The sequence below is a fragment of the Myotis daubentonii genome, chromosome 1 (assembly GCF_963259705.1).
Source record: "Myotis daubentonii chromosome 1, mMyoDau2.1, whole genome shotgun sequence".
NCBI lineage: Eukaryota > Metazoa > Chordata > Mammalia > Chiroptera > Vespertilionidae > Myotis > Myotis daubentonii.
This window is the reverse complement of record NC_081840.1, coordinates 74,973,360-74,990,382: the sequence shown is the minus strand read 5'-3', so window position 1 is coordinate 74,990,382 and position 17,023 is coordinate 74,973,360. Positions and strand designations below refer to the sequence as shown.

The 17,023-nt window shown below is 49.4% G+C and overlaps 1 protein-coding gene across 1 annotated transcript; it reads left to right on the top strand.

Moving 5' to 3' along the window:
- Nucleotides 1–1,419: 1,419 nt before the first annotated feature.
- On the top strand, nucleotides 1,420–16,447 carry KLHL33 (kelch like family member 33). The gene is made up of 5 exons (XM_059705893.1): nucleotides 1,420–6,619; nucleotides 6,966–7,727; nucleotides 12,031–12,955; nucleotides 13,072–13,239; nucleotides 13,363–16,447. The coding sequence occupies exons 2-5, from the start codon at nucleotides 6,986–6,988 to the stop codon at nucleotides 13,913–13,915; spliced, it is 2,388 nt and encodes a 795-aa protein (XP_059561876.1). The 5' UTR covers nucleotides 1,420–6,619; nucleotides 6,966–6,985; the 3' UTR covers nucleotides 13,916–16,447.
- Nucleotides 16,448–17,023: the final 576 nt, after the last annotated feature.

The window sequence follows — 17,023 nt, the reverse complement described above, 5'->3', positions numbered from 1 at the left end:
GCATGGAAGATAGAGTGTTTGGGATACAAGTAGAAAGAAGATAAATTTCCCTTGAATATATTTGAGAACAGGAATGATCTCTGCTTCTCTAGGCTTGGGCAGTTAATTTTATAATTGGGAGTCAAGTGAGTTATTAACATTTGCCGTGGGTATTTATGTGTAATTTTTTATTAATATTATGGGGTGGAATGGATCTTGAAAGGAGGACCTTTGGCACTGTCGTAGGGGCATTCTTCCCTTAGCAAGCTTCGGGTGCTTGCTTTTTTAAAAATGTATTTTTATTGATTTCAGAGAGGGAGAAAGAGATAGAAACATCAATGATGATGAGCTGCCTCCTGCATCTCACCCACCAGGGATTGAACCCAGTAATTGAACCGTGACCTCCTGGTTCATAGGTTGACAATCACTGAGCCACCTTGGTTGGACTGGGCTCTTGGTTGAGGCTTCCCAAGAATAGTCTTAACATTTGTGAAGCCAAGAGACTAAAATCATGGCTTTGTGAGTCCTAAATTATGGGTTCCTCCTCCTAGCTTAGTCTCCTGAGCCTCCTACAGGATCAGTGTGTCCTGCTGATTAACAGGAACGAAGCAGTGGGGGGGTGGGGGTGGGGTGCCAGGCCCCAGGGCAGGCTGGCTGAGGGAGTTCGGGTGCTGTTCCTCAGTTTAGCTATTGGACTAGCCCTATCCTAGCACCTATGTCCTGCAGTTGGGAATTTTCCCAGACTCACGTGACTGAGGGCAACACCCTGAGGAAACACTGCCATAGGACTTCATGAAGACGCATGTGCCACTCCAATCACATGGCCGGGAAGGAAAAGCAGAGGACAAGGTAAATGCCATTGTCAGTCCCTATTCTACAGCTTCTCTTTTCCCTCAGCCAGTACTCCCACTGCAGTCCTGTTTCATCAGATTCCGGCTCCTCCCCCTCTCTGTTTGCCAAAATATTCAGTGAAAGTGTAGCTTGTCTGACACGTACTTGCTCCTTTAGGTACTTAGCTATGAAGAAGGAGGAAAGAGGAAGAGAAGTGTTGGGGGTGAGGGGCTGGTCCTGACCACATCTCTTGAGCTTTGCCTGTGAGCTCAGGTAGTGGGCACATGTTGGAAGCCAAGCCTGAACCTTGTGAGGACAAATGTATTCTAGGGCAAGACAAGAGAGGAACTGGACATTTTGCCCACATTTCACAGCTTTTTCTGTCCATCTGCAACAAGTGGCCCAATACTCTCTCCTTCCCTTCCTGTCTTCTGTATTTTAGGCCATAACCTTGGGTTTTTGTGTCCTGCTCACTCCTGGTGTTTCTCCTCCAGCTGCTCAGGGGGACTTCTCACAAAAACTCCTACAGGGCATCCCATTTTTCCTTGGGAGCCAGTAAGTAGGACAGTCAGCCCTCTGACTATAAGAGAGCAGGTGGGTAGCCCCCCCACACACACCCTCCCCCCGCCTTCTAGGGACAAGGGAGCAAGCTGTGATGGCCTCGGAAGTGGGAGAAGGGTATTGGGTGCTTTGTACATGCAGCTTGTTCTCGAGTCCTCCCTACCCTCCCTTTCCTGTTCTCCTCTGGAACTTGCAGAAGAGTTGGGGCTTTTTAGGGAGAATCCCTACCTCTATCAGCACTGAACCAGTACATGTCCACTGTCCACTGGCCCTGCTTGGACTGGAATGGGATTTGAGGCTGCCAGTGTAAAAATACTACCCAAGAAGAGAGAGGACAAGAATAAGACACATTCCTTATCCAGCTTAGCAATTGCCCCCAACTCAATATCAGACCTTCCCTCTCCAAGAAGAAAACTGTTGCTATACCAGAGAAATGTCATGTAGCTTCTTTCACATTCCTTTTTTGTGTTCACTTTACTGGATTCCTTGCTCTTCTCTTCCTCACTCCCCAACTCTATTTCCCCTAAAACAGGATCTGTTTTAGAACTGGTCTCCTCTCCCTTCTGAAAATCCATTCCTGTGCTATCCAAAAACCTTGGATTTACTGTGAAAGGTAGGGGTATGACAAAAAATGTTTTGTTGCATCCTTCCTGGAGCCCACCCAATCAATTACCCAAGTGTAAGCTATTTAAATGTGTGCTATTATTAATTGCTTCTCTGCCTTTGGCTAAGATTGAGTATAGATGTACACTATTATTAGAATTGGAGTACTTTCAGAAGCCCTGTTCTGGTATTGGGTCATAGCTGACCACACTCCAGCTCACCCTCACCCTGCTACTATATTTCATCCACATTCCTGCCACCTGAATTTAGGAGGTAACTTTAAAGCTTTCCCCCATTCCTAAGGTTTCAGGAGAACTTACTATAACAGGTAGGAACTCCAAAGCAAAGTTCATTTTTCTCACTTTGTGTTACCTAGGACTCGTCTTGGTAACTAAATAAGTACACTTACCTCCCATCACACTGTCTTTGACAGCCAATTTCTACACCAATTTTGACACCTTATCCTTTGCTTAGGCCCATCCCTTTTTGACACACTTTGATGATGTTGGATAGTCAGGCTTAACCCCTGTGGCATCCTTAAGAGGCAGACATCATAGTTGTAGTCAAAGTCCTTCATTGGGAAAAAGATTAGGAATAAGAGCTGAAGAGCGGGGAGCTCCCCTTCCTAGGGACACAGGTACTGCTTGGCAGCTGGAGGGAACAGGGCTTCACCATGATTACATTTCCTCTTCCCCTGGTTCCTGACCATTGCTAAGCCCATCTTCACCTCCCTATGCCCTCCACCCTCCACTTGCTATAACATGCCAACACAGTCTTCCACAGCAGATAGCAGCACCTCCTGCCAATTTTGCTTTTATTCCAAGACTAGTACATTGGGCTTCAGCTGACCCAAGTCTGTGATGGGAAAGGAGAGGCAACGAGGGAAGGAGACGGGGTGACATTGGGCACAAGGTAACAAAAAGTGATGCAGTTCGGCAGGGTGACTTGCATGAGGCTTTGGGCCCTAGAACTTAGCCTGGCGTTAGATATGACTATATAGAATGAATGAATCTTCCAGTCATTTAGCCAGTTGACATAATTCTTAGAACCTTGAATGGCTTGGGGCTGCTAAAGAGGGGGAGGCAAAAATGTAGGCTGTGACTGTCCCTTCCTTAAAGCATCCTTCTACCAACCCTCACTACTCTGAGTTCTCTGAACTCACTGACATGTTGATCTGCCCACCCCTTTTTCTTCCCTGTACTTAGTCCCCTCCCACTGAGAGCCCTTTCTTCTCTTACCAAGACCACATTCCCACAGATTACAAGATTCACGTTCTTGTGAAGACCTGCACAAAATCCCCAGGGCTGGAGAGCACCTGCCCCATCCCATGGGAGAGCAGGCTTCCTGGCACCAGAAAAGCATGTCATATGTGATGGAGGCCGAAGACTAACAGCTGCATGTGAAATGCTGCCAATTAATTTTTTTTTTTAATTGTAAATGCTGTGCAACCTGAACCAAAGTCATTTGAAGGCAAGATCCAATTCAGAGGCTATCAGTTTTCAAACCCTGGTCTAGAGACTACCTCACCGGAAGTGCTCGACATGGTCCTGCATGTTGGTCAGGCTCACTAAGTAGGACGGTGCTCTTTCTCTTTTCATCACTTATACCCTAGCACCTCGGAGAGGCAGAAACCAGGACACTAGGTTATTCTGGATAGAAGGCAGGAGTGGAGGGCCTTACCGATGGAGGTAAAGTGTGGTCCACCTGATGACAAAGAGGGCTCCTTTGGGGAGAGCTGTCGCAGGGTTCTGGTAACAAAAGTTGAACCATTAATGAAGAGGGAGAATATGCTTTATGCCTGGACATCCTTCTCACCTTGAGGTCCCCAGAGATATTGATCCCAATGAATACCCCATGGCTAAGGAGAAGATGGGAAACATACCAAAGAAACTGCCTTCCAGACCATGCCATTATTTTCCAAGAAAATGCTTCCAACATAAAAGTGCAGGGAGAAAAGATGGAGTTTTGAAGAGTATCTCTGGCTTCCCTTCATTCAGCCAAGATTATTACGCCTCTGCTAAGTTTAGTGCCAGTAACTTAGGTGATGGTGGGAAGAATAAGGGAATTTTGCAAACTAGCCAGCCTAGGAACTTACAGGCTTCGAGTGGTCTGACGGTCAGTTTGCAAATTGAATACAGAATCAGAACTCAAGGGGTCTTTTCTGAAGAGGTTTGGGCTAATGAGCTCAGTCCCTGCTCCAAGGGGAGGTATTCATTCCCTTTAGTGCATTTCTCAGCCATCTTCCCACTATCTCACCTTGGTACCCAAAGAAGTCAGTGGCTGGGGTTTGTGGGAGGAATGTTGCAAGCTGGTAGCTGATAGAGGAGGATAAGGAAGAAGATAATTTGGACCTGAAATACCACAAGTGAAGAAAAAGGAGAAATGTGAGTGGAAGGAAAGGAGTAACAATCTACTTCACCTCCTTTCTTTGTCCCATCTTCACTCTCCCCTCCTTTCCCACCAGTCTTTTCCATGAGTGTGGCTAAATGGGAGTCCTTTTTCTTCTTGCCTCAAACAGCAGTGTCCCTTCGCATTCCGGGGGGGGGGCGTGAATCTCAAGATTATAAGTATCTGGAAGCAAGAAACAGAATTTCTCATCTGGTAGTCTTATCTGGTGCTCATCCCAACAGATCTTAAGAATGAGTCCTACTTTCCCCTTGAAGAACTGACATGAGGAGTTTCTTCCAGCAAAACTGTCCAGTTTCAGATCTGGGCCCCTGGAAATCTGCTCTGCCAGCTACACACACACATACATACAAACGTACATTTCCTCACATTTGGCCCCTCCCAGATCTGTGCAGATCTCAAAGCCATCCCCTCAGCCTTCTCCCCATGCCCCTCCCCGACTTTAATTCCAGCGCTTGCCTTAGACTCCCATGCCCAGAAAGGTGGTCACAGTCACCATGCCCACTACCTGCCACTCATTTTCGGGATCCATGTGTCACAGCTGCACCTGATACTTCTAGAAGTGCAGAACACGGAGGCTGGGGTCATAGAGACTTAACGGACCAATTTGATGCCTCCATCTGATTCTTAAAATGACTCGCCCAGGCTACAGTCATAAAAAATGCAGGCTGGTGGCCAGCTGGCTTGAGAAAGGATGCACCAAGGGAGGGGATGGGCAGTACTCAGAGCAGGTCCAAAAGGGTGTCCACGAAGCCTGCCATGTGCCAAGCCACAGCTACTGGGTTGAGAAAAGTGAAAATGATCCTGAAGAAACTCAAGTCTGGGACCCAATCTGTATGAGATAAAAAAAAAAAAAAAAGTACATGTCACCTGATCAGAACAGTCTGATCTCAGCGATTCCTTACAGGCCCTGAGGTAACCGAGTGGTAAGACATCAGCCTTGATTTTGCCATAGTGGAGATGGCGAGATAGGCTGGTGATGGTAGTGACTGAAGCTGATAGCAGGATAATGAGCCGTGAGCCCTAGGGTGGGGATAGGAGTAGGCCCCTTTAATTCACTCAGGGCGAATCCTGTAATCCCTTCCTACTGCCCAGCAGAGCCCTGAGCTCACGCCTGTGCCCACCTGAGCAGTGACCCAAGGCAGCAGCAGGTAGAGGATAATGCCCCAGGTGTTGAGCATGCAGCAGACCTGGTGGGGCAGGGTGGTGAGGGAGAAACTGAGGTCACCCTCAGCCCTCTCCTCCCTCCCACAGAAATACCCTCTGAGAACTCTGAGCGACGTTCTCTCTCCCCTGTCTAGACCCTCAACCTTTGGGAACCCTGAGCTACCACTAACCCAGTGGAAGTGCACGAGGGCCTTGCCAGGCCCAGCCCCCACATTCTCCCATCATCTTGGGAGTGTGGCTTGGTGTGGGGCCCCTCTGCAGAGGTGGGAGCCCGGCTAGCCCCTGACTGAGACAGCGAAGATGAGGCTGAGGTGCCCAGACCCTTCTGCAGCCAGCACATCAGCAACCAGGAGGAAGGCCAGTAGACCTGGAGGTTTGTCAGGGTGGGGCATGTCAGTCCCAAGGCTTTAATGGAGGGTGTCCCTAGCCCATCCAGTCCAGGACTCTGGTCCCCACTATCTGGTCGTTTCGCTCTCTCGCCAGGGACCCTACCGTGGTCTTAAAGGAAACCCCCAGCAGGGGTGGGGCACCTAGGGTGGTAGCCCTAACACTAGCCCCTTCCCCTTCCCCACCCACGAGGGACCCAGCGGGTTACGTTTGCATTTCACATCGGTGCTGTTCGCTCCAGGGTCCCAGTTTCATCGTTGCAGGGAAAATTCAAGTCAAAACCCAGGAATGACCCCAAACGTGCTTCACTGCTCTCGCCCCCGTTTCCGCGGGTCTATGCGGTCCAGTCTTCACCCACCCGCCCCAGCGCGGTCCGAGGAACACAGCCTTTCCGTCCTGCCTCACTCCACCCAACCCCCGCACCCTCCGGCATCCGAGTTTGCCTCGCTCAGCGGCAGGACATGACCTACAGATGGAAGGGGATAGGCGGTCATCTCAGGACCGGGCCCAGGAGGATTGGGTGTCGGACTTCGGACACCCGGAGCCCAGGCCCACGCCTGCCAGCGCCGGCTAAAATTAGCGGGTGCGGCCGCTCGCTCGGTTGCGGGCGAGTCCCCGCTGCCACGCCGCCCGACGCAGAGCAAGCTCGAGTGAGAGGGCGAGCGGCCGCTGGTGTCTCGGGAAGGTGACGACTGGGATGCGGGCGAGACGGGCGGGCACGGCCCCGGGGACTGGACCTTTACGCACGCTTCTTGCTCGCTCCGCTGCAACCCATGAACCCCATCCTTGCGCGCTATCGCCTGGCTGCTTGAGCCTTGGAGTGGCGAGAGGGGTTGCGGGGGAGGGACTGGTGCGGGGGCTGGGGGAGGGAGACTGTGCGGCGCGGGGACGGGTGCAAACAGGCGGGTCGCCGGCGGTTTGAATGGCTTGAAGCAGGGAGAGATACTGACGTCGCCAGGCTAGAGGCAGGGGTTCCTCTGACCTCCTGGGTCAGCTCTGACCCCTCCTCTCCCTCCTCCGCGCCTCTGCAGCAATCCAGTGAACGTAGGCCATGAGCGTCTCGGCCTCGGAACACCGTGCCTCGGACCGGGGGCGCGTCTCCCTGCCCATCCAGAAGGATGGTCGTGGCTTCCCTTCGCCCGGCCGGAGACACCCGCCCTGGCCTCAGACCCCGGACGAGGATCCCAGTTTGCCCCCCTTTCCTCTGGAAGAGCCCGGTCCCAGGTCCGTGGCCCCAGGGGACCTCCCCTCTCCCGCCTGGTCCCTGGAGGAGGAGGACGATGACGAGGAAGACGCGGCGGAGCCCGAGGGGCTGCGCAGCGAGGAGCATCCGAGCCAATTTTTCGCGGAGGCACAGCGGCTGCGGGAGCAGAGGTTGTTGCTGGATGAAGAGGTGTCAGTGGCGGGGCGAGTCTACGGGGTGCATCGGGTGATCTTGGCCGCAGTTAGCAGCCTTTTTCGAGGCAGGCTGCTGGACGGCATTGGTCCGCGACCCCCCGTCAGCCTCGACGTGGCCCCCAAGGCCTGGGAGGCCGTGCTGACCTTTGCCTATGAGGGAGTGCTCAATCCCGTCCCGCTGAGGCAGGTGCTGGCGGCAGCCAAGGCCCTGGGAGCACCCCGAGTGGAGGCCGCGGCCCAGCGGCAGCTCAAGAAGGCTGGACGCGCCCAGGACGAAGAAAAGCAGCCCAGCCAGGAGGAGGAGCTGAGGGAGAACCTGCGCAGCATTGAGCTCTTCTACCAAGAGGGCGTCGGGTGTGACTTGGAGCTGGAAGCAGGCGGCTGCAGGCTGAGGGGTGAGGGCCTGTGGGGCATTCCTTACTGTAGGTGCAAATGCTACCGGAATGGTGTGTGCAAGCAGCAGGTGGTTTGATCCCTACCATAGTGGTTTGGATCTCTGCTGCAGTCAGAATTCCCCTGGGGGGTCTTTGGTGCCTCTCTGGAGCCACTGGAGAGTGGAGCATGCGCACTTGAATTGTTTCCTAAGAGCACTGACAAATTTAAACTGACTCTCCACGTGGTGGCTTCCTGGGCCCGGTAGCAAGGAATGAACAGCCAGCTGGCTGGAGCTAAGGTGCAGCCATTGCCAGTAAAACAAGCAGAAAGCCATTGCCTCTGACAGGAATTAACCAAAGGCCCTTCTTGTGTTTAGGACACAGGAAAAGCCAGAGGTACATGGTGTGTCCTTTCATCTAAGTGTGTAGGACTGTAACAGACAACATGGCTGATGTGGTCCGACAGCTAATGAGCAAGGTCTGGTACTGTTTTGCCAGAATCTTAAGGTTCTCAGACCATGGCACTTTGAAGTTAACTCTGCTCATCACCAGGAAAGCTAAGGAGGGGTGAATAAGTGGAGTTCAGATTCTATTAACATGTAGTGAGGCACTGAGTACCATGAATTGTTACATTTGGTATCTCTTTTAATTTTCATTTGAAAACTAGTGAGGTAGGTACCATTATTCCTGGGTGCAGCTAAAGAACATTAAACTAAGACATGTTAACTGGTGAGAACCAGGATACAAGCCTACATCCACTAGCGCAGCCTACTCTCATTAGGCCATGCAGTGCTTCCTATGCAGCCAAACCAAAGACACATTGGAACTGGAGTTGGAATGCAGATGCATACATGTTTAAAATGAAAAGGGCTTAGTTCAGAGATTATCTAGTTCAGCTCTTATTCTTTACTGATAAAGAAATCAGACTTGAAGATGTGTCCAAAGTCACATAGCTACTGCTCATTAGAGGAATGACTGAGACCCCAAGTGCTTCCTGGATTCCCAGAAGGAAAAGCATTCCGTCTTGGTCAATTTGGGCTGCTGTAACAAACATAACAACAACAACAAAATACCAGAGACTGGGTGGTTTAACAGCATACATTTATTTCTCACAGTTCTGGCGGCTGGAAGTCCAAGATCAAGGTTCTAGCATGGCCAGGTTCTGGTGAGGGCCCTTTTCCTGGTTTGCAGAAAGCCACCTTCTCACTGTGTTTCACATGGTAGAGAGGCACTCTCATCCCTAATCACCTCCCAAAGGCCCCACCTACAAATATCATCATATTAGGGATTAGGGCTTCCACATACGAATTTTGGAGGGACACAAACATTCCGTCTTTAGCAGATTTCTAATGTGTTTGTTATCATTTCTGATAACATCAGGTGAAATACATGCGGGGGGGGGGATTTAAAATGTCATAGTTACAAAATTCCCACTAGGGTTTGGAATTTACACACTGTTTTCATTTCTCTAAGAGACATTCCAGCTTAATGGTGGGAGCCTGACGCTTAAAATTCTGGAGACTATTGATGAGTAAGAAGAATACAAGTGGTTTTGAGCTCTTTCACAGTGGACTCTGAGCTATAGGTTGACTGGTGACATGGAAGATGAGATGGTTTACCTGCCTTAAGGAAGGCAGGTTTTCTCAGGCAATACTATATTTGAAAGCTGCCACTGATGGTTACCACTTGGGAAGCACCGAGCCACTACCTACTGACTGCTTAAAAAGACAATGGAAAGCCATAGCAACATCACCCCAACTTTGAGAGAGATGAACATGGCAAAGCTGGTCAAAGCAGCCCAGGGTTCATAAACTTCACTGGGAGCTTGGCCCTGCCATAGAGGACTTCAAGGAGCATCCCCCTCCCCCCTTTTTAAAAAAATTATGAAGCATTTCAAACACATAGCAAAGTAAGGAGACTATTAGGATGAACATCCACCCCAGCCGGTTTGGATCAGTGGATAGAGCATTGGCCCGTGGAGTTAAGGGTCCCAGGTTCAATTCCCGTCAAGGGCATGTGGTATCTCTCACATCGATGTATCACATGGACGTTTCTCTATCTCTGTCTCTCACCCTTCCTTCCACTCTCTCTAAAACTCAATGGAAAAATACCCCTGGGTAAGGATTAACAACAAACAAACAAAAAGATGAACACCCAAACACCCATCACCCACACTTAACAATTAATATTTTAATTTACTTGTAAATCTGTGACATTTTACTCATAAATACTTGGGTATGTTTTTCTTTAAAAGAGAACATTTTCTCATATAACCACAATACCTTTTTTTTTAAATATCTTTAGAGGAAGGGAGAGAGAGAGAGAGAGAGAGAGAGAGAGAGAGAGAGAGAGAGAGAGAGAGAGGAACATCAATGATGAGAGAGAATCATTGATCGGCTGCCTCCAGCACATCCCCCATTGGGGATCAAGCCCGCATGTGCCCAGGCATGTGCCCTTGGCCAGAATTGAACCCGGGACCCCTCAGTCTGCAAGCCAACGCGCTATCCACTGAGCCAAACCAGCTAGGGTTAACCACAATACCTTTATCAAATCTAACAAAATTAACAACAATTCCTTAATATCACCTAATCCCCACTGAAATTTTCCTACTTGTCCAAAAAATGTCTTTTAGTACTGGTTTGCTCAACCCAGGAGCCAATCAAGGACTGTGGTATATACTCAGATGTATGTCTTTTAAGGTTCCTTTCTTCTTGCATAGTCCTCCTTCCCTTTTTATGACTTGACTTATTAAAAAAATAAGATTAGTTATCCTATAGAATGTTCCATTTTCTAGGTTTGTATGTGTTTTCCCTCATGTTTTTAAAATTTTTAAATATATTTTTATTGGAGAGAGAGAGAGAGAGAGAGAGAGAGAAACATGGATGTGAGAGAGAAACATCAATCAGCTGCCTCTTGAACGTGCCCAACCAGAGATTGAACCTGCAACCTGGGCATGTGCCTGTCCGGGAATCAAACCAGCGACCTTTTGCTCCACAAGACAATGCTCAACCAACTGAGCCACAACCACCAGGACCCTCATGGTTTTAATTTTTTCCCTTAGCCTCTCAAATTCTTATAAATTTGAATGTAGAACTAAAGTCTTGATTAGATTCAGGTTCAATGTATCAGTCAGAATACTCTGTAGGTGATGCCAAGAACCTCAAGTTGAGTTATGTTAGGAAGAATATGAGATCTGGTTGTTTAACAGTATCTGTTAACAGGACAGTTTTGGTGTTATGAGGGCCATGCAGATAAGCAGGGTATTGATACACAAGTATGCTCACAGCAGCCTGGCATCAGTGACAGTGGATGATGAAGATCTGCCCAGAAAGCCACTGCATGGCAATAGAAAATAAATCACTTCTTTTTACTCATTTTCTTACCTTAAAGGGAGCAATTTAACTAGATGATTTTGAAGGTTTCCAGTTTAAAATTTTATGATTCCATAAATAATACCGAGATGCTTAGGGGATATGTGCAGAGGAAAGCTAGAACACATGGGAAATCTTAAGCACTAAATCTTGGGCAAGAGGAGATGGCAGTCTGAGTAGGCTGGCTCGTAGCCATTCCTGAGTGTCATACCACTTTCTGAGTAAAACCTGACTAACAGAATGGCTGATGTCAGTGGCTCTTACAATTGTCAAGGAAAGAATTTTATTCTGTACACAATATAGAGACCTATACAAGTTGCACATTGGTCTTTTTTTTTTTTTTAATATATTTTATTGATTTTTTACAGAGAGGAAGGGAGAGAGATAGAGAGTCAGAAACATTGATGAGAGAGAAACATCGACCAGCTGCCTCCTGCACACCCCCTACTGGAGATGTGCCCGCAACCCAGGTACATGCCCTTGACCGGAATCGAACCCGGGACCTTTCAGTCCGCAGGCCGACGCTCTATCCACTGAGCCAAACCGGTTTCGGCAAGGTCTTTGAGTTTATTTTGTGCCCGCTGTAAGCAAATGCTGTCTAAAGCATCTTCTCGACTTGATCTATCAAGACTTTTTCTAATTGACCTGGATCAAAAAGACTAAAGCAATGTTTACCAAAGTATCTTCAGGCCACTAACATGAGAGTCATGCAGGGTGCTTGAAAATGTTAAGATACAAAATTCTAGGAACTCCATTCAGACCTTCTGCATCAGCATCTCCAGAGGTAGGGCCCTGAAACCTGCATTTTAACAAGTACCCCATGGTATTCTGATACACATCACAGTTTGGCCGTTGGCCTTGGGTGGTTGGTTCAAAGTTGAGGCTGTAAAGTTGGGATAGTACCTAGCAGTTTGCAAAACTGGATCCCCATCTACTTCTTCTCCCTCTTGCAGTGCACCGAGCAGCCCTGGCCTGTGGCAGCGAGTTCTTTGGGGCCATGCTCCTGAGTGGGATGAGGGAATCCCAGGGCACACAGGTGTCTCTCCACACCATCTCTGCCCAGGACCTGCGACTCCTCGTCTCTTTTGCCTACTCTGGGGTTGTGCGGGCAAGATGGCCAGGACTACTGAGAGCTGCCCAGGCTGCCCTGCAGTACCAGAGCTCTTCCTGCCTAGCTCTGTGCGAGACAGCCTTGGCACGGGGCCTCAGCCCTGCCCGTTGCCTGGCCCTCTTCCCCATGGCCGAAGTCCCCGGATTGGAGAGGCTCTGGAGCAAAGCCCGTAATTACCTCCTCACCCACCTGCCCGCTGTGACCTTGTGCCCCACGTTCCCTTCTTTACCGGCTGCCTGCCTGGCTCAACTCCTGGAAAATGATGAACTACACTTGCAGGAGGAGTTTGAGGCCTTTGCGGCTGCACGATGTTGGCTCGCAGCCAACCCTGAGACCCAGGAGTCAGAGGCCAAGGCCCTGCTTCGATGTGTCCGCTTCGGCCGGATGTCCACCAAGGAGCTCCGGCGAGTTCGGGCGGCTGGGCTGCCTCCGCCCCTGCCCCCAGACTTGCTGTGTCAACTGATAGTGGAGTCGGAGATTCCAGGTCAGGAGAGGCGGAGGGAACCGGACCAGGCTTTGGTAGTGATTGGTGGAGACGGGCTCAGATCAGACATGGCCATAAAAGAGCCATCCCGAGGAGTGTGGTGGGCCCGGGCCTTCCGCTGCGGCATGGGGCTGGTCCGAACTGTGGAGTGGGGCCGGCTGCCTGCCCTGCCTGCCCCAGGACGCTTCCGGCATGGGGCCGTGAGCCTGGCAGGAAGTGAAATCTACGTGTGTGGGGGACAGGATTACTACAGCCACGCCAACACCTTGGCTTCTACTCTCAGGTATGCACCCCCCACGAATGTCAGACCCGAAGGTGGGCAGCTGAGGGAAATTGCTGGCCCAGCCAACCACAGACTCCCAGACTCACTCTTCCTGTCTCTTGTCATACTGTGTCCAGGTGGGACCCCAGTCAAGAGGACTGGAAGGAGATGGCACCTTTGTGCCAGGCTCGGAGTTTTTTCCCCCTGGTGGCACTGGATGGACTACTTTATGCCCTGGGTGGACGAGCCAATGGTGTTGCCCTAAACTCTGTGGAGACCTATGACCCTGAGCTCAACGTCTGGAGGTGAGCAGGGAAAGGGGGGTGGGGGTGGGGGTGAGTTTCTAGGCATCAGGGAGAGACTAGGAGACTTGGAGGAGGAGAGCCAAGGATGATTGTTGCCTGATCATGTGCTCTGTTCTCCCTTAGGCCAGCACCTGCACTTCCAGCACCACGCTTTGCCCATGCAGCTGCTATTTTGGAGGGCCGATTGTACATAAGTGGTGGCTGCAACGGGAATAGCCAATGCCTGGCCTCATTACTGCACTATGACCCTAAACTTGAGAAACCAGGGACACTTCTGAGCCCTATGGGGGTAGCTCGAGCTGGCCATGTCATGGCTGCTCTGGGTGGGCGGTTGTATGTAGCAGGTGGGTTAGATGAGACTGGGGACCTGCTGAGCTTTGAAGCTTATGACCCAAAGACTGATAGCTGGACTCACCTGGTACCTCTGCCCTCCCCCCACGTGGGAGCTGCAGGGGCTGTGCTGCAGGGAGAGTTCCTGGTGCTGGGGGGCTACAGCCACCTTACTTACGCCCTCTCCCACCTTATCCATGCGTACTCTCCGGGCCTGGGCCGATGGCTCTGCCTGGGAACTCTGCCAAGGCCGCGGGCTGAGATGCCTGCCTGCATCCTGACTCGGCCCACTGTGCAGCACATAGGTTTAGGTCCCACAGGGCACCAAACCAAACCTGCCGGGTGAGTGTGGAGCAGCAGCAGTGGGTGGGGGAGGAAGGGATAAGATATATCATGAGAGAAGGACCGAGATGAAGGGGAGACAAAGAGAAGTCTTTTTTTCAGGATAGTATTTTATTCTAGTACAGTGCTTTACAACTCATAAACTGCTTTTGAATATATGATCTTCATGGAAGAAAAGGTGGCTCCAGAATTGCCAGGGAAAGGGCGTTGAGGAAGGGGAACAGCTGAATGCCTAGGTAAGGAGAGGAGACCCAGAAGCGACTGTACAAGGTTTGGGGATCCTGGTAGTATTTCTAGCGGGAACAGCACATCTAGCTGGAAGACAGTCAAGAAGCTCCAGTAGCCACAGTATAGGGGCTATGAGAGGACAACCGGGAAAAGGAGGATCCTGACCATGGAACAAGGAGCAAATCATTTAAAGGCCATCTATGAATGAGTTTGAGGAGTCGGGGGGCATGGGGCAGGGAGGACTGTAATCGCTGAGTCCTTCCCCTTTCCAGTTTTTGCTCCTCTCTTCTCTCCAATCCCTGGGTCACCTGAACCCTTTGACAATATTGTTTCTCAGGTGACTTGTAGGCACAATCTAGAGTCTCCTCAGTCCAGACACCACAGGCTGCCCCTAGAGCCTCTTGGTATTTAATCGGAGGCAGAAGTTCCCATCTGGACCTGGCACAGCACAGGGGTGAGATGCCAGGGCACTAAGGTGGGAGTGCTGCATGTGGGGAAGACGAGGAGGAAAGAAGCAAAGTGGGGAGGCGCCACAGTGGAAAGGGGTTTGAGGGGAACGGGGGTAGAATAAGTCAGCAGCTTAACTGGCTTCTTTCCTTCCCTTTGGGGTCAATTGAGGGATTAGGAGTGAAAGGAGGACAGTGTGATATGAGGTTGTGGGAGGAAGTGGTAGGGAGAAGAGTGAGAGGCAGAGAAGACATGGAAAATTGGTTTTCCTCTGTTCTGTGCCTTTCCTCCAGACTTTTTTGAATCCGTTTCCCTTTTTCTTGGCAGGGAACATTGAGTCAGATGCTTTCTCTCTCACTTTCTCCAACCTACTTTTCCTTCCTTTTTCTTCTTCTTCCTTTCTCTCCTCCTTTCTCCCTCACAGTTGTTTATTCCTTATTATATGTCAGGAACTATATGAGACACTAAGGACACAGAGGTCAGAGAGCTCCTGACCAGCAGACAGACTTGTAAACAAATACTAGTTTTTCAGTGGACTTAGAAGTGTGAACTCTTCCCTCACATCTCTCATACACACTTAGCCTATGAGAGCCCATCCCCTGAGGATGGAAGAGTGAACTGTGCCCAGGGAAGTCTTCTGTTACAGAAGGCAGCATCATCAGATGCGTGTGGTTTGAACTGGATCTTGAAGGCTGCCTGGTTCACCAGTCGGAAAAGGAGGAAGACATTCCTGATAGAGAAAGGAAGCAAGTGGGGAATGTAGTGCTCTGTGTCTCCATAGCAAAGGGGAAGTTAGAATTCCAGCGGTTCTTCAGAGAATTCTGCTGCTGTGGCCAACCGTCTTTCTTCTCTGGAGCCTTTCTGAAGACAATTGCTTTCACTTAATGATTGTATATTCCCTCCCTCCACAACCCCCCTAAATCTTTTCTGTATGATATTTCCATTTCTCTGAATGGAAATATCATACAGCTGAGGACAAAGGGCAGCTTTCGACAAAGGGCAAGTTCTTTGCATAGATCAATCTTCTGCTGCCATTGTTCATTAAGAATCTCATACTCCTGCCTTAACCAGTTTGGCTCAGTGGATAGAGCATCGGCCTGCAGACTGAAGGGTCCCAGGTTCGATTCTGGTCAAGGGCCTGTACCTTGGTTGCAGGCACCTCCCCAGTAGGGGGTGTGCAGGAGGCAGCTGGTTGATGTTTCTCTCTCATCGATGTTTCTCTCTATCCTCTCCCTTCCTCTCTGTAAAAAATCAATAAAATATATTTTTTAAAAAAAGAAAAAAAAGAATCTCATACTCCTAAGGTTGAGAAGAAGGAGCCCCATCGTACCTCTATTCATCCTGGCCTGAGGGGTACTTGAAATGTTTGTTATTGTTGTTGTTTTAGATAGTATTATTTTATTAAGGTTATTTTCTATATCTATTTAGGAGCATAGTTGAAAATGAGGAGGGGTAAGTAGGATTTTTAATAGAAAAGAGAAGAAAGATCAAAGAACACAGGGAAGAAGGAAATCGGAAGCATTGAGAAACTATAAGAATTGAGTCTTGCCCTGGCTGGTGTGGCTCAGTTGGTTGGGCTTCATTCCATGCACCAGGAGGTTGTTGGTTCAATTCCCTGGTCAAGGACACATGCCTGGGTGTTAGGCTTGATTCCTGGTAGGTGGCATGCAGGAGGCAGCCGATAGATATTGTGCTCTCGCATTGATGTTTCTATCTCTCTCCCTCTCCCTTCCTCTCTAAAAATCAATAAACTATTCTTAAAAAAAAAGAAAAAGAATTGAGTCTTTAGGGTGAACTCTGAACATATTTATATGATTTGTATGCAAAGATAGGCTTAAATAAAGGCTTTCCCATGATTGAATCATCCTTGTCTGAGTTTCTTTATTATAAAAAGCATTTAAAATTCCCTGTAATTTGACTTCTGTCTCCAACACACTACTGAAACCATCCTTCGTCATCGTTATTATACCTACTTCTCATCAATCAAATCAGGTAAGGCCATTCTCATTCTTACTCATGTTTCTGCAGGAATTGACTGGCTTGAAAACTGGCTCTTACTCTAAACATTTCTTCTCCTCTGGTTCCTGAGCCTTCTCTTATTTCTTCAATCCAAAGAGGTGACAGAAAGCCAAATCATAGTGTCCAAGAGGACATGGCTCCATCCCAGGTGAAGCTGACAGCCAAGAATCCAAAAGTATACAGATGGGAGCAGTTAGTTATAGAGGTCTCTGGCTTCATTATTTAGTTTTAAAATTGGGAATGGAGTAAGAAGAGAAGAGGAAGTCTCTGATTTGAAAAAGGACCCTGGTCAATGATCCACTCTTGAGTGAGAGGGACCAGATATAGGCCATTTGACAGTTGGGTCCCTTGCCGAGTGGACTGAGATTCAGGATAGTACTTTGGACCCAGAAGGGAAGTACAGTAAGAATCAGGAATT

Bases quoted from the DNA above. Each gene is read 5' to 3' on its own strand.
- KLHL33 (XM_059705893.1), top strand. From the start codon at position 6,986: ATGAGCGTCTCGGCCTCGGAACACCGTGCCTCGGACCGGGGGCGCGTC. The intron at 7,728-12,030 runs GTGAGGGCCTGT...TCCCTCTTGCAG, and splicing joins AGGCGGCTGCAGGCTGAGGG to TGCACCGAGCAGCCCTGGCC. The intron at 12,956-13,071 runs GTATGCACCCCC...TACTGTGTCCAG, and splicing joins ACCTTGGCTTCTACTCTCAG to GTGGGACCCCAGTCAAGAGG.